The sequence below is a fragment of the Cyprinus carpio genome, unplaced genomic scaffold, assembly GCF_018340385.1.
Source record: "Cyprinus carpio isolate SPL01 unplaced genomic scaffold, ASM1834038v1 S000006546, whole genome shotgun sequence".
In the NCBI taxonomy this organism is placed as follows: domain Eukaryota; kingdom Metazoa; phylum Chordata; class Actinopteri; order Cypriniformes; family Cyprinidae; genus Cyprinus; species Cyprinus carpio.
In genome coordinates this window covers 247,362-268,886 of record NW_024879209.1, presented here as the reverse complement: position 1 = coordinate 268,886, position 21,525 = coordinate 247,362, and the positions used below count along the sequence as shown (strand labels likewise).

Below are 21,525 nucleotides of genomic sequence, written 5' to 3'. Positions count from 1 at the left end.
ATTGTAATTTTAATTCCAGATGTCACATGAAATTGAGTTCCGTTGGTCAGATCTGAATTACTACTACTGTTTCAGTGCAGTTTGAGTGTGTAACACCTGACGCCGCTCTTACATTTGAGCCTTCACAGTCTGCTGTGTCATTAGCATTAGAGACCCCAATTCTGCTGGGGACATTTTCTAGACTAATTGGTGTTTTATCACCCATGTAGTTGCAGTTGCTCTCATTACGGTCAGATCTGTGGGCAGAAATGTGTGTGTTCACCTGTAGTCAGTGTTGTCTGTTTGACGTTGTTTTATGATGTTGTTCTAAATACAGATCTCTGTGGCACATAAAGACTTCTGGTATGTCTTTTTAGGTTTTTTATTTAGTTTAAGTAAATTTAAAAGATCAAGATTTGTGTACCGTTGCTTTGTGTAAATACAGTCATAGCTTTTACAATTGTGATGTAAATTTGGTTTCAGTTTTCAAATAATATGAGGTGAGATCTGGCTCTAAATACTTCCTTACACGAATGTCTTTTGGGTTTTTTAAGGAGCAAGATTAGTTGCAAATTCAGAGCTTCTGAATTCTGCATTCAAATTTGGATGTTTCAGTTTTCAAATAATGTTAGCCACTCTCTCTGATCAGATTAAATTTTTAGTTGGTGCTCCTCAGTGAAGGATGAATTGGTTCGCTATCGCTTGTGCCACACTATTGAAATGAAAACTAACCTCCTCCCTTTTGGGCACTGGGTAGCAGACCAATGAAATTTAATTGTAAGGGTTAGCAAATCACATTTCTCCATGTAATGCCATGCTTGGTGATCATAATATAATGTACATTATAATTTGATTTATAATATAATTATATTATATTAAAATAGTATATATTAAAATACTATTATTTCTGGTCTCTGGAGAGTCTTCGGAATAATATAGTTGTCAATGTGTTCATCTTGGAGAAGACCTTGTGATTTGGCCCTGTAGTCACAGTAGTACACGCATGTACATTGTATAACAACTAGTCTGTCTTGAAGCCAGTGAGAGACTCCGAAGTTGTTAATATCCAATGACTGCAAGCACATTTGGAGTACATGGTCAAATCACAGCTCATTTCCATCTGCAGTAACTTCTAAGTTGTCACAAACTGCATTCTCATGTCAATTCATTTGAATATGAAAAAGTGTTGAGGAGCCGGGCAAGCTCAGGGCTGATGCAATGCACAATCACTGTTTTTAGGTCTCAAAGGTTTATTTATTTAATACAGTCTGTTTAAAGACTATATGAAGGCCCAGTAGCCATTTGCTTGATATAAGGTGTGATATGTGTAATTGTGTGTTACTATTTGGCCATAAACACCTCCCATGCAACAGGGAGAGGGAGGACTCAGCTTTGAGCTACTCTCAGAAACAAAGTCTTTTATTTATATATATATTTTTGTTGCAATGAATCAGGAAGCTCTTTTATATTTTATATTTTTGTTGCAATGAAACTTAAATTGTCAGATACAACAATACAGAACACAGTTTTGCTGATTAGAAAGCTTTATGTTCTAGCTTTTGTGTGCCGCTATCATATGTTGAGTACCAGACAATAATTTGGATGATGGTATTCCAATTTTAAGTTTCATCTCTTGTTGCTCAGGCAAACAAAGGGATATTTCCATTTCAGAACAAGGGATGTCATTCCTTGTTTGTGCTGCCGCTATCATGTTCCTGACAAGTATGTGGTTTCGTCTAATTCTCAACCCCACCAGATCTGGTCTCCGGTCTAAAAATATGAGTATCCCGACTCATTCTACAAATGTGTATGTATGGGATGCATCTGTCTTTCCCTCAATATTTCTAAAAGGCAAATAAGAATTGACTCACCACAGCAGCTGGAGAAAGAGAAAAGGAAGGAGATGGTCAAACCTCTTGTTCGGTGCAAATCCATATTGCACTGAAAGATGTCACTCGCCTGTTTAGGAGATCACGTTGCCGGTCACCACTTTGTAAGGTCCACGCACATAGCCCAAGGACAGTATCCAGTGCTAGCTGAAGGTTTCTTGCGTGTTCAGTCTTTTCAGTGCGCAAAGTTATTCGATTTAAATTCAATTCTAATCTGACTCCATTTAATGATCTAATCTCACTCCATTTTAGTATGACCTTGAATTTAGGTTGAAAGACAGATTGGTTGTTTGTCTGTTCTAATTATTATTATTACTATTCCTCTGACATTTGATTATTCTAGTTAATTCTGTACTTTATATTTGCTGGTTCATTAGGAATCTACAGTATGTCGCTCAGGGTGCCCCACGATCACAAACTCGCCAGTCTAAACATTAGCCAGAGGTTATTATGACTAATACTATTTAATAGGTTGCCCATGCTTACCATTCTTTAAATATTATTTCTGTTTAGTCCCCTACAGTTACCCATGTACAACTTAGTTAAAGCTCAAAACAATAATCAGCAGTTATGCTAGAACTCTTTGTCTAGCCCCCGACAGTTATATAACTACGTACAACTTAACTAAAGCTGAGACAATAATCAGCAGTTATGCAAGCACTATTTATCTAGCCCCCGATAGTTAATATAACCTTGTACAACTTGATTAAAGCTGAGACAATAACCAGCGGTTATGATCAGTTCTCTGACTAGCCCCCATAGTTTACGCAACTGAGTACAACTTAACTAAAGTCAAGCAGTCAGTCAGAAATCTAGAATCTCACCTGATGTGCCCTATGCTCCATCAAACCTGAGATCTAGTATGCGCTTAACCCTGGACGCAGATTTGCGGAAACATATGCTTTCACATAATCTACTTGAGAAAATAATTCGAGACTAAAACAGAATAGAATTAAATGTAACAATTTATTATCAGTATGGTGAATATGTATTATGCCAAATACATAGCCAATTCAAAGATATCAAATCAATACAAAACATCAAATTCTCAAAGATGAATCTAAGAGTAAGATGCATACCTGACTTTTAGTAAAATACATAGTATGAAGTGTGTGGACACCCTCCATACTACAGGCTTTCTGGCTACAGAAGGCGCTGACCCTTTTGCTGCAATCCTTTAAATACAACACCAAGATAAAACATCCCCCAAACGGAGGCATGTACAAACAATTGGAATTTGCATTAACCCAGGTCCCAGACCTTGGTGGTTTACACCTCAATGGGAACTAAGGCTTGCATAGATTAGTCGAGTAGTCGAGTGATCGACTACTTCAACCACTAGTCGGCGCTGTCGGAAACAATCGACTACTCGAACAACCACTAAACTATAATACAAAAAAAAATTCATGCAAATATTACTTTAATATGACCTTATAGTAATTAAAATATATCTTACCTCCTATGACCTTATCTATGTTGCATGTAAAATTAAAATATGTAATGTAATAATTAGGGGTGTGCCTGAAGCCGAATACCTTATTCGGAATGTCACGGATAATGGCTTCAAAAACAAATAACGGACTAGGAATAATTCTGCCTGAATATTCGGCTGATGCTGGCACAGTCTGGTGTTTGCTAGATAACAGTTGAGTCAGGGAATCAGCGCAATATTATACACAGACCTCTAAAGTCACGCAATAATGAGTGTGTGAAGTGAATGAATATAAACTTTATGAGTGAAAAGATTGCAAATCAAACACAGCCTTGCTGTTGCCTCTCTGTGCATCTCTCAGAAATCAGAGCTTTGCAAGAGTAATATCACCTATAATAATACATCATACATGTTCTATTATTTATATATATTTAAAAGGCAATGATTTAAACCTTAGGCTATGATATGATACGAATGAATGGAATAAGCACAGCGTGCACACCAATCAAACAGCCACGGTGCGCGCCTCAGTCTCTCAAAAACCAAACTAGTTCTCTCTCAAGAGTAGGCTAATAATAAGCTTAGATACAGATACATTTTCTACTTGTCCTACATGTTTGCATCTTTATCTTTTGCTGGTTTGCGCGGCACACGCACATATGTTTAGTGAAGTTCACTAAACATTAAGACTCATATTTTCTTAGCTCTTATTTATTTAGAAATTAATAATTATTTTAGTTTAACACAACATACTTGTTCAGTGATAACTATGGAAAAAAAGATAGAGTCATAACGGTCTTATCAAGTAACTGTATGACGTTGTATCCGATTGCACATACGTAATATTTTGTGATTGTTACAGATACAAATACAGATACAAATACTGGCTGTTACATGAAAATTTAAATATGTAATGTCATAATTATAAAGTTTTGACAATTTACATATGTAAAATAAGCGTTTATTGATAAAAAAAAAACTATTTAATGTCTTTTCATTTACAGTAGCATGAACCACAAGTAGTTGAGTAACTCGAGTATTTTTAAAATAAAAAATCGACTAGTAGAAATCAGTAATTGTGCAACCCCTAATGGGAACAGAAAGTAATTTACATGGAAGACCCTGGGAAAGGGCACTCCCATTACAGTAAGTAAAATATCTCTTAACTCTTAGGATCTGTATTATCTTTTAGTCTACTTTTGTAAGATTGAGACCATTGTACCAGTTGCACAGAGACATTTCAAATGATACCAAACATGACTGTAAATATCCCTTGCATTCATGTAGAACATTATACTATTGACCATTCTGAGTGAACCAAATGGAGGGAGGATGGGGAAGGGGAAGAAAAGGAGCTGATACATATGTGAGAGAGGCGTTTCCTGCACCTCCACTCTGTGGGGTGTCTCGAAGATGCCCGTGAATGTTTGCATTGTCTGTTTCTCAGGAGATCAAAGTATCTGAGGTTCTTTCATCCTTACAGTTGCATTTCTCCACATATGACAAAAGCTCACTGCACTTGACTGTGCTGACACAAATTACAGATCCAGTGGAAACACATTCACATCTGTCTAGTGTAAAATCACTTCATTTGTTTCTGAAAACAGTGTTTCATGTATGTGAGCCTCTGAAACTTTAGTTTATAAAGTTTAGTTTATAGAATAAATAGAGCATTATATGTATTGATATTAAGTAATAAATGTTTTTTTTCCTATTAAATGTTTAATTGTTTAAGTGAATTATTCAAAAATATTATAAATCAATTTAAATTATGCTTTTAAAGATTACATTAACTTAATATGAATGTTTTATTCATCTGAGAATTTAAAATCTGAATATTTTAAGGTAATTTCACCTCTCAAAAATACAGTAAAAAAAAAAAATCTAAAAAAAAACCATTAAAACAACTGAATATTTTTAAAATGTTGCATGTCTAATTCCAGTTTACACAATTCAAATCTGTCCTTTTTTTAACTTCATAAAACTGAACACTTTTAGATTGATTGTCATCATTAAACCTCTTGTATCCAGTGTATTTGCTGATGATTTCAGAGTATAACTGATGTGTAATAGAAACTCATTTCTGACTGTGGTCAGAGGAGAATCCAACAACATACAGTATCATTCTGTATCGGCTCCATTAGATGTATTGATCCAAACTCTCAATAGCTTCCTGTTTTGAATATTTTCTCCATTTGTCTGGGATCTCACTACTCACCAAAGCTTTACCGTAGTAATTTTCCAGATTGTCTTTGAATCTGCTCACGAACCACTTCCAGTACGGCAGATCAGAAAGGTCGGGGGTGATGCTCCAGTCTGCAAAAACTCCTCCTGCTTTTCTGTATTCTGTGCAGGGAAGTAAATTATCTGAGTTATTGGGATAAAAATACTGATTTCTGTTTGCTACTGCTGATGTGCAGATTTTAACAGCTAAGTCTCTTGATCCTCTGTAAAACAACCCTGCAATTCCAGTTACTCTGTGGAAACCAACACTGTGATCTCCATCATGGTTTTCTAAGGTGTTGGTGCAGGTGGCTCCACAGAACGGACACTGAGCCCAACAGCATTGACACAAGTGATCAATTACAATCTCATCTGGCCTGAATTTGTAGTCCAGATTTACTGGAAACGTCTCTGTGTTGAATCTACTGCTGATCTCAGACATTAAAGCAGTAAGTTCTTGTCGTATCACATCTTCTAGGAGTTTGAAATCAACATAATCAAGTTTCACTCCACTGAAGTCTTTTTCAGAGAAGATCTGCTCATCTGAGATCTGCTGTGTGAAACTCTTCAACCACAAACCAGCATCTCCTCTTTTCACTTGAACATGTTCAGTGGATTCACGAGCTGCTTTCATGATCTTCTGCTGCAGGAATTCAATGTTCTCCTTCATCCGGGGTAAAACACTGAGACTGAACTTATCAATGATGTACCGACTGACCTCATCTCTGATGAAACTCTTGAAGAGATCTCTGGGATTGTGAATGTAGTTCATGTATTTGTCAAATTCCTCCTCTTCTGCCAGTGTCTTCAGGATGTGCTTCTCCAGATTTGATCTGTTTCCATTCAGTGATTCACAGTTTATTCTCATTTCATCTGTCAGATCTCTGGCCGTCTTCTTGTAGACACTCTGCTCAATGGGCTCTTTAAGTTTCTGACAGATGATCTCACCAAAAATGGATGCTGATGCAGCTCCATGACAGTATTTCTGAAAAATGCTATAGTACTTTTTTCTCTTCTTCTCAGCATATATGACAGGATCATTGGCATCTCTGAACAGTCTTTGTTGGTCAGTTATCATTTCATTTGCTCTCTTACAGATGGAATAAACCAAATCAATGAAGAATTGTTTCTTGAACACACATTTTACAGATCCTTCCTCGTGTTTTGTTACTCTTTTCTTGATATAATCTGTGAGTTGTTGAATGCAGCAGATGTTGTATCCCATCTCTGAAATGTTAAATGACTGAATGATTGTGTCTGTCTGCTGAACAACATCTGTAACTAATGACCTTATTTGGATGTCATCCTCTTTTGATAGAGCACTCCCTTTAGCTTTTGTGAAAAACCCACCAGATCTCTTTACCTTTACATAATCATAATAACTCATCACTGAGAAAACATCGCGTCTCGCCTTCCAGTGATCTACAGGAGTTCCATAGCTGGCACTGAGGATCTCTCTCAAATCTCTCATTATGTCAATGTCTTTGATTGCAGGAGTCTCTTTGATGATCTTCTTCACACTCTGCTTCCAAATCAAATCAAACTTTTTATTCAGTCTTTCTTCATCATGTGTTTTGGTTTTGAGTTTTAAGGCAAGTTCTTTGCTCTTTTCATAGAGAGTGTTTTCATGTCGTGTCCTCAGAGCATCAATCCTTTTCTTCAGGTCTCGCTGCTGAAGGATCTCATATAATTTCCTCTTTGTTTCTCTGATAATGTTTTCCCGAAGCTCTTTGATTTTGATTTCAAACGATGTTTTCCACTGAATCAGTATATCTTCATCCTTGTCTTTCTCAAAAAATTCAGACATTGATTTATTCACTTCCTCACTTGTCTTCTTCAGTTCTCTTTGAAGATCAATTTCCTCAACCTCATGAATTACTTCATTTTCTATTTTGTTGTGTAATTTGTTCTTGGTTTCCATCATGGCTCTGCGAAGACTCCAGGACCACTTGCTGTATTCGGTCTCCAGTTTCCTGTAGGCCGAGATCTCCAGAGCATTTCTGAATCTGAAGACGAATCGTTCATTCAGTAAAGCCTCCCAGAGATCTTTAATATGATCTTTTAAGTGTGCCAGCATCCTTCCATATGATTGTGTGGCATGAGAAAGAATAGATTTCTTTAATTCTTGAATGTTCTCACAATAGTTTGGGTTTGGTGGAGCCATTGGTGGGTTACCCTCACAGAGTGGAGCGAAATACTTCACATCATTCTGAAAATCAAATCTAATGACATCACTGAAACATTCTGCATCAGAGTCTTCATCTTTAGCAGTGAGTTTTGTCATCTCATCCAGTGTCTCCTGCAGTCGTCTCCTTCCCTCCATGTTTCTCTCTCCAGTTGTGACCTCTGAAATGTTCTGATGCACAAACACACAGCTGGGATTCGGTCTGACCTTCTTCATCCTCATGAAAGCCTGAACAACAATCTGAAGAATGTCCTGCATCTCAGATGGGTTTTCTCCAAAGATGTTGATCAGTGTCAGATTTCCAAGACCTACAACAAATGTTGCCAATTCACTGTCATGATCTTTTGTTGACCTTCCAGCCAGTTCTCGAGCATGAAGACCCTCTGTTTCAACAACCAGAATATAGTCAGTGTTCATCTGTGTTTTCATCTCGTCTGAGACTCTGATCAGCTGCATGAAAGCTCCTCTGGTTGTTCTGCCAGCACAGACGGCAGACTGCAGTCCAAACATGGCGTTCATCATGGTGGATTTCCCAGAACTCTGAAGCCCTAAAACTGACAGCACGAAGACTCTTTGGTCTCCCAGTTTCTGGATGAGTTGATCTAGAACAGCAGAGATCCAGATCACTGGAACATGAGCAGCATCTCCATCCATCAGCTCCAGTGGAAATCCAGATATCAACGTCTCTGCTGCGAGACTCGGGAGAGAAGAGAAGTGAACCTGCAAGTCTTTCTTGTTCTCATTAACAAATGAACATGATTCATAGATCTGACCAATCTCCCTCATGATGTGCTCCAAACCAAAGGTCACAGCTTGAATCTCCTCTGATATTTTCTCAAGGTCTATTTGTTCAGCTTTGAGTTGTTCAGATTTACAATGTTTCTTTTTCAGTTTTATAGATGTTGACCATGTTTCATCATACTTGTGATGTAGAGCAGAAAGGTCAGCTGAAGTATATTCATCCAAGAGGATTCTGAGCCATTTAAGGAAAAACATCTTCTCATGTTCAGCTTGTGAGTTCATAGTGTTGAGGAGGAACTTAATGAAGTCACTGATTTTAAATGAATGCTGCTGTTGACGGATATTCATCATTTCTGTTTGTTTTCTACTGATGTCTATTTCTTTCTCTTCTGCTCGAGGGCGGTGTAGTTCTCTGTTCTTCTGACTCCACTGATGCCACAGTTTCCCCTGATGAGGCAGAAATGATTCTTTGATTTCTCTCAGATCTTTCTTCTCCAGTAAACTCATCATCTGCTGTGCTGCTTCTCTTCCTCTCCTGCAGTCATCATCATCTTCCTCATCTACTCTGATGTCTGAGTGTTTGGACACATCTTCAAGTCTGAAAGTGGAGGATGATTCTGAGACACAATCATTTATAGTTCTTATGAGTTCTTCAGATACATCTGACTGATTTCTGTCTTTCAAACCAATTTTGAATTTCCCTTTCTTTATTTCAATTACACTAGATTCATCCTTGGTAAAAAGACAAATTAGTGGCTTTTTGTTCTTGTACAAGTTTTGGATTATTCCTGCATGTCTGTCATTCTTGTCAAGTTTTGGTAGAAGAACAACATTGACTGAGGCCATTTCAGTGAGGATCTGCAGCTGTTTCTCATGGTCTCCTGCATCACCGTGTAGATTACAGAACGCAACACAGTCAGTGAATTTATCCGTGTTTTTCCCAGAGGGGCAGAACCAGGCGATCTCCACCACTCCGTCCATCAGTTCTCTGGTTCTGCTGCTGCCTGGGCAGTTCCTGTGGAAGAACGTGTTGTGTTTCTCATTGATCAGACTGTTCATCAGCTGAGACTTGGATGAAGACACAGAGCCAAACCTGAAGAAAAACACCATTGGAGTTTCTGTCTTGTAGATCGGTTGGGTTTGACTGATGATTTCATTGTTGATGTTTCTCATCTTCCAGCTCTTGATGATTTGTCTGAATGTCCAGAGAGGATAGTCAATCTGTTGTGTGAATGGATCAGGAACAAGCAGAGGCAAAGCGTACTGACACTGGGACAGTTTAGTCACCATCATCTGCTTCAGCAAACCATCAGCACAATGAAACACGGCCATCTGAACATCCATTGGGTGAATTCGCTCAGGCTGCCTTGTTCCTTTGTTTGACAAGGACTCTGCTTTGAATATATCAGCATTATCTTCAGATAAGTCAGTATATCTTTCTTGTGTGTGATCCTGTTGACTTGTCTTATTTACATGAATGTATCTTGCTCTGTAGTTCATCATGAGTACTTTTTGTAGGAAAGTCTGAACCAGCTCCTCCTCAGCACAAGATTCATGGAACTGTAATGAATGTTCAGTTATCTGAAGGACATCTGAAGTTATCAGTTTATTGCAGCGCTTGCCTTCAAGATGAAGTTTGTGAAATAAATGCTTTATTTTTTTCTCTTCCAATCTTTTCCTGTTGTACGTGTTGATCTGATCTGACTCCTGTGGTTTCCTTGTGTTCTCCCTGTTACATAGACAGAATAGATTTTTGTTGTTAAATAGAATTTTGAAACAATTTTGCAACACATTGAAAATTCAAACGAAATTGATAAAAAATGCAAGAAAAGCCAAAGTTACACATGTATCTTCCAGGTCATGTTGTTTGGAATTAATTTTATGTATTTTACCATAAGCTACTAAATATAAAAAGTCTAATAACTACAGTTCTTTAATGATTTTCTGTGAATACTTTTACTGAATCATTAGATGTAGAGTCTTCAGTCATTTGCTCAGGGATTCTGTTTCCTGTTACACATGTCTCTGTGCTTTCAGATGAATCTGTAAAAGAGAAAACAGAATTAATCTTACACTCTTACGTCTATCAGGAGTAGCACATTCATTAAAGACAGTCACTTTCAGCTGTAGTTATGACATCTGCAATTAAAACGAAAATGAATATATATGTATTTTTTTGTGTGTGTGTGTGCAATTCAAAGTGTGCTACACACAGGTAAGTGGGCCTGTACAAACCACCTGTAGTAACACACTGCTGTATGTAAGTAAACCTACAAAACAGTTATATGTGTGTTTACATGCTCATTCACTACAAATCATCTTGCACTGTTCCCCAGTCAGCTGCTTGACACATGTACAGTATTATGTGAAGCATTCGCATAGTCTGTATTTTTTTAGTTTATGTATAGGTAAACATTTATATATAGTATATTTATTGTCAAAATCTGTCAGTAGGTTAGTTGTGTATATGTACAGTATTTATGTGAAGCATTGGTATAGTCTGTATCTTTTAGTTTATGTATAGGAAAACATTTATATATAGTAAATTTAGTCAAAATCTGTCAGTAGGTTAGTTGTGTATAGGTTTATACTGTTTTACTTCATTGTTGTCTGTCTGTATTTATGTAGCACCGTGGTCCTGTGAGGCACGACATTTAAAAAAAATAAAAATAAAATAAAATAAAAATTTGGTCTCCTGGACAGAACAAACACTGCATAACCTTTCAGTCATAGCAACACTTCATCTTCTCCTGAGCTGCTTTTAGATTCTCTTTGGCCAATTCACAAACCCTACTAAGCCTGAAATGAAAATAAGTCCTTAAGGTTATTAGAAGGTTAGTGCAACATGTTCAGAAGCCAACTATTTCTCTAAATAGGATGTAGTGGAGCTACGGGAATAGACTGGTTAGGTTAATCCATCACCTGACAAACATGTCATGATCCACAATACTGAGCCACATCCAACCCCACCCCAGGGCAGGCCAGAAAAAGGCAATAATGCCGTAACACATGATCCAAAGTTCCCCCAATACCCAAGCAGCCAGAGAGACAACGATCATGAGCAAGATAAAAAATAACAGATTGGTAAACATTTGGAACCACCACTTGAAACACAATCATCCAATCTCCAATCATCCAATCTCCTACTCCAATCATCCCGACTTGACATTTTTAAATCGGTCCACTCTCTCATCAAAACCTCATCACTAACAAAATAGCCAGAAGCTACATTTGATAATATTTCATCTAGCATTTGCTTAAGTATTAGCTGTTCACGAGATGGGAACATCTTTCCAAAACATGTGAAGTTCACATCACCTTGGGTCATAAAAGAATCATAAAGTGGAATCTCTGATTGATTTGAAGGAGGCTTGCCTTCAACATTCCTCCTAGCTGACATGGCAAGAGTTGTAACACAAACCGGGAATGTCTCTGGATATGCCAATTCAAGCTCATCTGAGCTGTATGGCTTACAGGGAGTGGAAGTTACTTCAAGAACAGCTTGCACTCTACCACCAGCTAAATCGGTCCCTAGAATAAAGGACACCCCATATATAGGTATATGGGAACAAAGTGCAACTATGACAATGCCAGAGACTAAATCAGATTGTAGATGAAAACCTTTAACAATTACCTCCAAACCTTGGGCTGACTTTTTACTAAAAGAAAATACATTCTGGAGAATCACAGATTGGAAAGCTCCAGTATCTCTCCAAATCTTGATAGCTTGTCTATGTTCAGGATCAGAAGACAGACATACAAAACCATTCATCAAAAATGATGATGATCCAACCAACTTGCTTTTCTTACATGGAACATCAACTGATGATACCAAAGGAAGACTTGTCAAAGGGCTTACCAGTGCTACAGTTTTTACAGACTTCTGTTTCTTGCTTAGAACAGGACAGTCTGCAATAAGATGACCTGGTCTTTTACAATAAGAACAGACCCTTCCTGAAACTGAATGGTCACTAGCCAACTTCTTAACAGAATATGAAGCATCAAAATCTCCAAATACAGACACCTAAACACACGAACACAGTCATAAAACTCTTCAATTTAAACCAAAAAAGCAAAATAAGTTGTCTAAGTTGCTCCTTACTTTCCACCCTCTGAGATGTACACCACCGATCAAACAGACTCTCCTTCTGCTCTGCAAACTCAACATAAGTGTGATGAGAAAGTTAAACAACTTTCTTCAGGAACTACCTCATATGCCTTTAGTATAGCTGCTTTAACCTCATTATAATCAGTGCGCTTCTCAAGGCTTAGAGCAGAATAAGCTTCCTGACCTTTATCTACCAAAACACTTTGTAAAAGCAAAGTCCACACATTTCTGGGCCACTTAGATGTGGTCACCACACGTTCAAAGTGTGGAAAATCAACATTTTTTTTTTTTTTCAGAAAAGGGAGGTATCTAATATGGCTACCTACATCAAACAAAGGATCATCACTTCTAGGAGTTGATCTTTCAGAAGCGGTCTTCGACTCAAACTCCTTAAGAAAATGTTCTTGTTCGAGATACATTTGTTTCCCTTTAAATTGCCTTTCCCCTCTCCCTAGCCTCCAGCTGTTTCTCCTGTAAAGCTAACTCCTTTAGTCTCACAGAATTCCAGCTTCAGACAAGCGAGCAACCATGGGTTGTAAGGAGACTGCCCTAACTTTCAAAATACCATTATAAAATCAACACATTTTTAATGATGTCCTTTACACTATCCTTTAAATGCTTTTCACTACTGAAGAAATTGTAAAATCTTAATGAGAGGCTAATTGCAAGAGTTGATCTTTTGTAAAAAGCTCAAGCAACTCATCTGAGGTTTCCCTTAGGAAATCCTCTAAAAAAAGCCATTGCTAAACTCAAATCCAACTAAACTAAAGTGCTAACAACAAAAGCACAAAACACAAATAGAGTCCTTTCCATTACTACTTGTACAAATGTACAACTAACACCATAGGACCACAGTAGTACAGAACTACAAAAATAACACAAAGCAGCAAATTTACTCACACAATAGCCTTATACCAATTAAGCTTTAAACCCAAAAGTAGAGCTAATTGACCTAGTAAATTACTAATGATTACTCACCCTACACAAGCAACAACCCACTAGTCAGCCATCACATATATTATACTGGGCATTAGTCTACATGAAAGTCCAAAAATAAACAATCACACAAAAGCTGCTAGCACACTAAAGTTAGGATCATGGACCACACAGACACAAAAGTGGCAGAACTTTTAACTCACCTAACTTAAATGCTTTCATTTTATTCCCTCCAAAAAGTGAGCATGGTTGCTGAGCCTAACACAATACAAAATACATGAGAAACACCCAGGTACCTATCAAAAATTTCCTGTGTAGTGGGAACAAGGTGACTTTAAAAGCAAAAAACAACAACTGTAGGCCATAATGGTTACCCCGTCAGAGAACAAGTCTCCACCCAGAAAAACCTCAAAAATAAAAAAGGCAAAATAACACAAGAGCGAACCGTAGGAAGGATTGAATGTTCAACCCAGCTGGAATGCTCACCCTATTTAACGGGGGAAACTCATGCATAATCACAAAAATACTCAAACAACCATACTCACCAAAACACATAAATTAAATAGGGAATAAAGGGGAAAAAAACAGTCCAGAAAGTATCAAAAAAATGTTTTAAAAGAAACAGACAAGCCCCCATTATGTTACAACCCTGGCTCTAGTGAAGCAACATCAAGGACACAAAACAAGTTTACCAAATAAAATAAAGTTTATTAAACAACAAAAAGGAGAAAAGAAGAGCACATCAGTAAATTCTCCAAAATTATTTGAAATGGGCTTATTCACATTTTTATTTATTTATTATATTTTATTTTTTGCTTGAAACTATTTAAAATACAAATGAGGATAACTGTATAATGTGATGAATATTAATAACTCTTTATTATTATTATTATTATTATTATTTACCTGGCATTAGAAGAGGTTGCTCTCTTTCTGTTGTCTTGGTCCGTGACCAGTCTGTCTGTGGAAATTTGTCTCTCTGGGAAGATACATGTATGATGGTGTGAGTTACAAACTACACGTGAAAAACAGGGAATCACAATATGCATTAATATTACAATATGCACAAAATAGCAGTATTTAAGCTGCTTTGTGATTATGTTAACAAAGTCCTGAACACATAAACACACATACACACATTGGACAGAAACCAAAGCATTATGCAGAGCGAATGTTTTCTAAGAGCATGCTTGGATTTCCTTGCCCATGATGAGCAAGAGTATTTCAGAACCACAAAGTATACTTGTCGGCATTCTGTGGGTGGTGATGATGCCCAGCAGTCTATTTTTTATTTGCTGCTAAATGTCATGTTAATTCTATATTCTATGAATGTTAATTCTATCAGCTTTTTGTGAAATAATTACAGTGAATTACAGTGTGCACTGCTTTACTTTTTTAATGTTAACAAATCACTGTAATGGAATGATTAATAAAGAACATTATAATTTTACATTTTACACTAAACTAATAGAGTGATACTTATTTTGGTAGTTTGTTTTAGTTAAGTCTGATCAGTTTGAAAGGATATAGCATGCTAAGTCAGAACAGTCTGAAGGTCTGACTTGTGTTGAGTGCATGCAAGTTCTCAAGCCAGTATAATAAAACTTACTGTGACAAGAGGGGCAGAGCCGAGGGAACGGAGCAAGGCCGGTGAAGTTAATGATAATGCGCAACAACTGCACCTCTCAACGGTCTCGAGTCCCACGGAGGAGCTCCGGAAGGATAAAAGGAGGAGTGACGAATGTGTAAGATGAGAGGACCAGACCTGGATTTTATTTTGTGTTTTGGTTTGATTTGTGCGCAACAGTCGTCAGCGAGGTGCTGTCGCACTATTTTGTGTTTATTTTATTATTAAAGTTTTTGTTTAAATGTTTGCCGGTTCCCACCTCCTTCTTCCTGTGATTACGAACGTTTGTTACATTGGTGCCAAAACCCGGGAGGAAGGAGGGACACGCTGCCGGAGATCCCTCTCTGCTGTGGTGAATCCGCGGTGCCATCAAGCATGGCGAAGCAGTCTGCTGCCATGGACACTCAAGGTGGTGGGCTGGAGTGAGCTGCCGGGGCGACGGACGAACTTGCTGCCGGCTGCCTGGGATGTGGAGGGATGGCTGCCATCCATGAGGGAGCGGAGGAGTCTCCGCTATTCGCCTGAGGCTGGAGCCTGCTGCCATCCACCATAATGGGGAGGAGCAGGGAATGGGGGACTCCTGCTGGCTGCCTGAAACCAGAGGAGCCATCGCCATCTACCGGGCAGCGGAGAAGTGTCAGGCCGTCCATCGAGGGCTATCCAGTGCCGCCACCAGGCATCGCGGAAGAGTTTACCCAGCTGGTGGAGGACCAAGCGGCAGTGTGTCTGGGAATGGAACAAGATTTTTTTTTTTCCTCTCTCTCGTCTCTGTCTCTCCTCATCCTTCCATCTCCTTTTCTCTCGCCTCGTCTGTCTATCCTTACCCCCAGGTACGCCATGGCCGCCATAATCGGCTCCCCCGGAGGGGAGTAGAGAGCAGTCTCGGGACTATCCTCCGGCCTGCGAGGGGTGATTTGGATATGTGACGAGAGGAGCGGGGCCGAGAGCCATGGGAACGGAATGAGGTCGGTGGAGTTAATGATAATGTGCAACACCTGCGCCACCCACCGGTCTCGAGTCCCATGGAGGAGCTCCGGAAGGATAAAAGGAGGAGTGACGAATGTGTAAGACGAGAGAGGACCAGGCCTGGATTTTATTTTGTGTTTTGTTTTTCTTTGTGCGCTAGGGGCTGTTTATTTTATTATTAAAGTTTTGTTTAAATGTTCGCCGGTTCCCTCCTCTTTCTTCCTGACCTACTAACGTGTGTTACACTTACCATCTCTACTGATTCTGTCTGTAATTGTTTGTGCCTATGTGATCCAAAAATTGCAGATTTTGCTCCTGCCACAAGTCCTAATCCTCCCAGTATTCCTTGGCTTAATCCAGTTGCTCCTGCTGATGCTGCTGATACTCCCAGTGATGCTCCTACTGTTTCTGCTGAAACTACCAGTGATGCTCCTCCTGCTGCTGCTGATACTCCCAGTGATGCTCCTCCTGCTGCTGCTGATACTCCTAGTGATGCTCCTTCTGATACCGCCAATGATGCTCCTCGTGATGCATCTGAAACTGCCTGTGATGCTCCTCTTGATGCTGTTGATACTGCCAATGATGCTTGTCCTGATGTGGCTGATTCTGCTTGTGATGCTCCTCCTGATGTTGCTGAGTTTGATTGTGATGCTGCTAATTCTGGCTGTGATGGTCCTTGTGATGCTGCTGATTCTGCTTGTGACGCTCCTTCTGATGCTGCTGATTCTGCTTGTAATGCTGCTGATTCTGGCCATGATGCTCCTCTTGATGCTGCTGATTCTGCTTGTGATGTTCCTCCTGATGCTGCTGATTCTGCATGTGATGTTGCTGATTCTGGCTGTGATGTTCCTTCTGATGCTGTTGCTGATTGCTCCTCTTCTGATTCTGCTTGTGATTCTGCTAATTCCTCTTGATGCTGCTGCTGCTCTTCTGATGATTCTGATGTCTGATGATTGCTTGTAATGCTGCAAATTCTGGCTGTGATGCTCCTCGTGATGCTGCTGATTCTGCTTGCGATGTTCCTCCTGAAGCTGCTGATTCTGCATGTGATGTTGCTGTTTCTGATTGTGATGTTCCTCCTGATGCTGCCAATTCTGCTTGTGATGCTGCTGAATCTGCCTGTGATACTCCTCCTGATGTTACTGATTCTGCTTGTGATGCTACTAGTTCTGTTTGTGACACTGCTGCTGCTATTGCTGCAGATCCTGATCCTACAATTAGCGTTGCAGTGGGTAACATCTTTAAACACCATTCTACTGCTGCTTTTACTCTTTTTACCAAGGCTAAAACCCACTGTAACTTATCTATTACCACCTGTATTTTATTTACCACCTGTTGTAATTGTGTTCCTGCTATTGGTACTATTGCAGCTCCCGCCATTGCTCCAGTTACTGCTGATGCTGTTAGTGACTGAGCTCCTACCAGAGATCGCAATATTGCTGCTGTTATTCCTGCTAGGCCTCCTGCTACTGCTGTTACTATTACTTCTCCTGTACTTGCTTCTGCTTCCCATGATGATTGTAAAATGCTTACTCCAGCTGCAGCTCCTGCTGCTGCTCCTATTACTGCTTCAGCTATTGTTATTCCTGACATTGCTACTACTACTGCTACTGCGAATGTCACTGCTATTGTTACTGTTAGTGGTTTTGGTTTCCATGTTGCTTGCAGTGTGTATTGTAGAGTTGCCCTTTGTTCTCCTGCTTCTTCTTCTCCTGGCCCTGCAAAAAATATAGGAATAATAATTTTAATCAACATATGTCATCACAGAAATACAAACACCTTACAATTTGCTCAGCATATGTATAGGACAATAATGTTATCCAATCACATAAATTACATTTCTTACCCATGTTGTCAGATTTTAAATCACCAGGAAATGATGATTCAGATCTTCCAATCACTCTTGTCAAGTTCACACAGGGCCTGCATGTGGTTTGTGGAACTCTAGGCAAGATCATGACATAATATTATTATTACATAATAATGTAACAACTCCAATCATGACAACTGCACTGAAAAATAAATGACTAAAAACAAGCACACTGTACATTGGCTGTTGACCAATAACATGTCCATGTCTGTTTTTTAACATAAAGTTAAAATATGGGAATGTGTAATGAACAATGTATATGTTAGGCACTACATCACCATTAATTATTAAGTGCTTCAGTAATTTACTACTAAAGTCATGTGACAAATTATTGAAAATACAAATAAATCATTTTGTGATTATGAGGTTATACAAGCTGCAGGTATAGAATTGATGGTTACATTTAAAATATGACACTCGAGTGCATGATATTTCATGTCATCAACTCACATAACTACATATAAACACTTAGCAGGGCTGCTAAATAAATTTATGTTTTCAACATTTATGGTCCCTGTTTTCTCCAATACTTTGACACTGTCACTGTCTGGTCACAGCCAATCAAGTCAATTCAAGGGCTGTAGCATAATTCCTTCTCCCACAACCTGCCCCCTCCTCCCTCTCATTTGAGAATACCATTTCTAATGCTCAAAACAAAGCAGGTGTGTCATGTTAATCCAAGCGATGATAGATGGATGGTGCAAAGGATGAAAGGGATTACCTTCTTTTATAAGGTACACCAAATTTCATTTTTAAAAGGGTCATATGATGCGATTTCAATTTTTCCTTTCTCTTTGGAGTGTTACAAGCTCTTAGTGCATAAAAAAGCTGTAAATTGGCAAAGACTAAAGCCTCAAATCCAGAGATATTCTTTATACAACCACACCCTCCTGAAATGGCTCTTTCTAACACACCCCCACGTCTACGTCACAATGTGGGAAGATTTGCATAAAGCCGCCCAAATATTCACGCAAATAAAGAAAGCGTAACTTTTATTCTTGCTGTTGCCACTGCCGCCATGTTGTGAAGATGCTGTGTGTTTCGTTGTCAAAGCGAAACTACTTTGTTTGACCTAAAATACTTTGCCTGCAAGGACAGTCTGGGATTCTGACTCACAGCCTATAAGTATGTTTTTTATATTTAAATAATTTGCCAATGATGATTCAAACGCGAGTTCTGAGCAGTGTAGAGTAGGCTTGTTGTTTATTGTTTCTCCGGTTGAACCAGTTCACCAAATTGAATTGAATCGTTTGAAACGGTTTGCGACTCCAATATGCACTAATCCACAAATTACTTAAGTTATTCAGTTTATAAATGTGCCGAGTTATTCAGATACTGCTAATAGTATATAGACTGAACTGCTAAAAGAGAACCGATGTTGGGATGTGCACGAGCAGAGCAGCTGGACTGAGTCTCGTCCTGCTGGGACACACATCACAGTATAGTAAGGTCATGACCAATCACAATGCACTGGATAGCTGGTCAATCAGAGCACACCTCGCTTTTCAGAACGATGAGCTTTGTAAAAAACAACTCATTTCAGAAAGGCAGGGCATAGAGGAGAAGCAATAATGTACATTATGTGGAAAATAATGTGTTTTTTGAAACTTAAACCACATAAACACATTGCATTACACCAAATACACAAAATAATGTTCTTTTTAGCAATGTCATATGACTCCTTTAAAATATGTTTGTAATGTATTAATCATTACAGGCTATAATAATAATAATAATAATCAAAGTCAAAGTCTGTTTTATTGTCAGTTCTTCCACATGTACAGCACATACATACAGAGAATTGAAATTGCGTTACTCTCAGACCCTAGGTGCATACAGATAACACTAACAGTAGAGCATAAAAATACAGATAGATACGGATTAAATATAAAATACAACTGTACAAATTTACAAATAAGGACATGTAAAAAAAAAAAAAAAAACGTTAAATAAAGCAGGACAAGCACATGACAGATTGAGTGCAAACCAGTGAACAGTGTTATTCCTGCTTCCTGCTTGCCTAGCTGCTGTTTTTTGGTCGTAGCTCCGTGTAGCTTTGTTTTTCTGTAGAATCTTTATATTACTATCACTCTCTGTTGTTTAAAGGGACAAAATATAACTTAATTCCCACCATATTTCTGATATTACATATCAATCTAATTGAGTAATTTGATCGTTCACTTTTATTTTAAATCCGCGAGTGCAGTGAACCTGCATCGCGTTAGCACTCGTTAGCTTGTCATTAGCGTTTCCATTCGTGCCTATCGCTGTTTTCTTTCCTCCTCTCCTCTCTCTCGCTACTCTCTCTCTCCGGTTTTCACAAGTTCATCAAACAACTATAATAATAAACCAACAACAATCACTAATAGCAACTCCTTCTACTGCTATTTGCACTGCCCTTCTTGCCACATGTATAGTTTATCTATCTCTGTCGGTGACGAGGGATTCACATGTGATAAATGCAGGGAAATAGTTGGACTGACAGAGAAGATTTCAGAATTAGAGACACACATCCAAACTTTAATTGAGGACAGTAAGAATGTGAGGGCTCTAGATATGGCTTTGGATGCATCTAGCTCAGGGAGTCCTGTACATTGTTTGGTTCCGGTAACAGGGCCTTTGCAGCAGGGCAAATGGGTGACTGTGAGGCAGCATATTCGTGGGTCAAAACACCACTCTTCTATTCCGATCACAATATTAAACAGGTTCTCCCCACTCAGTGATGCACCCACTGAGAAACCTGATGAAAGTGCTCTAGTTATTGGCGATTCTATTCTACGGAACGTGAAAATAGAGAGACACCAGCCACCATAGTCCAATGTTTACCAGGAGCCAGAGTGCCTGACATCTTAGCAAATTTAAAAGTGCTGGCTAATGCTAAACGTAAATACAGTAAGATTGTTATTCACGCCGGCGCTAATGATGTTCGACTTCGCCAGTCGGAGATCACTAAAAATAACATTAAAGAGGTGTGTGAACTTGCAAGCATGATGTCAGACACTGTAATATGCTCTGGTCTCCTCCCTTCTTACCGTGGTGATGAGATACATAGCAGATTGTCATCACTCAATGGCTGGATGTCTAAGTGGTGCCCGCAGAATAACATAGGTTTCATGGACAATTGGACAAGTTCTTGGGGCAGACCTGAACTGTTGAAAAGAGATGGTCTTCATCCCTCCTGGGTGGTGCAGCTCTTCTCTCTAGAAATATAGCATATAGTCTTAGAGTTTGTACTTGACTAATATGGCCCGGGTCAGGAAGCAGACAGACTGGCTAAACCGACCGTCTGTATCCCAATTCCTTAGCATATCCAAAACCTCAGAACAACTTGATGATGTAACAGAAACTATGGACTCTCTCTTTTCTAGCATTTTAAATACAGTTGCTCCTTTTACGCTTAAGGAAGATTAAGGAAAACAGTCTGACACCGTGGTATAATGAGCACACTCGCACCCTAAAGAGAGCAGCCTGGAAAATGGAGCGCACCTGGAGGTAAACAAAACTAGAGGTATTTCGTATTGCTTGGAGGGAAAGTAACCTAAAAACTGCTAAATCTGATTACTTTTTGT

General features: G+C 38.9%; 1 protein-coding gene across 4 annotated transcripts; it reads right to left on the bottom strand.

Moving 5' to 3' along the window:
• Positions 1 to 5,125: 5,125 nt before the first annotated feature.
• Positions 5,126 to 16,475, bottom strand: LOC109111481 (interferon-induced very large GTPase 1-like). Of its 4 annotated transcripts, none has more exons than XM_042754567.1 (4): positions 16,337 to 16,475; positions 14,400 to 14,472; positions 10,410 to 10,492; positions 5,126 to 10,178 (listed from the first exon to the last, which is right to left on the bottom strand). In XM_042754567.1, the coding sequence occupies exons 3-4, from the start codon at positions 10,415 to 10,417 to the stop codon at positions 5,441 to 5,443; spliced, it is 4,746 nt and encodes a 1,581-aa protein (XP_042610501.1). In that variant the 5' UTR covers positions 10,418 to 10,492; positions 14,400 to 14,472; positions 16,337 to 16,475; the 3' UTR covers positions 5,126 to 5,440. The 4 variants fall into 4 exon arrangements, with proteins under 4 accessions (XP_042610501.1, XP_042610503.1, XP_042610502.1 ...); XM_042754569.1 differs by lacking the exon at positions 16,337 to 16,475 and adding an exon at positions 15,103 to 15,938; XM_042754568.1 differs by lacking the exon at positions 16,337 to 16,475 and having other exon boundaries at positions 14,400 to 14,760.
• Between the last annotated feature and the right edge of the window lie 5,050 nt (positions 16,476 to 21,525).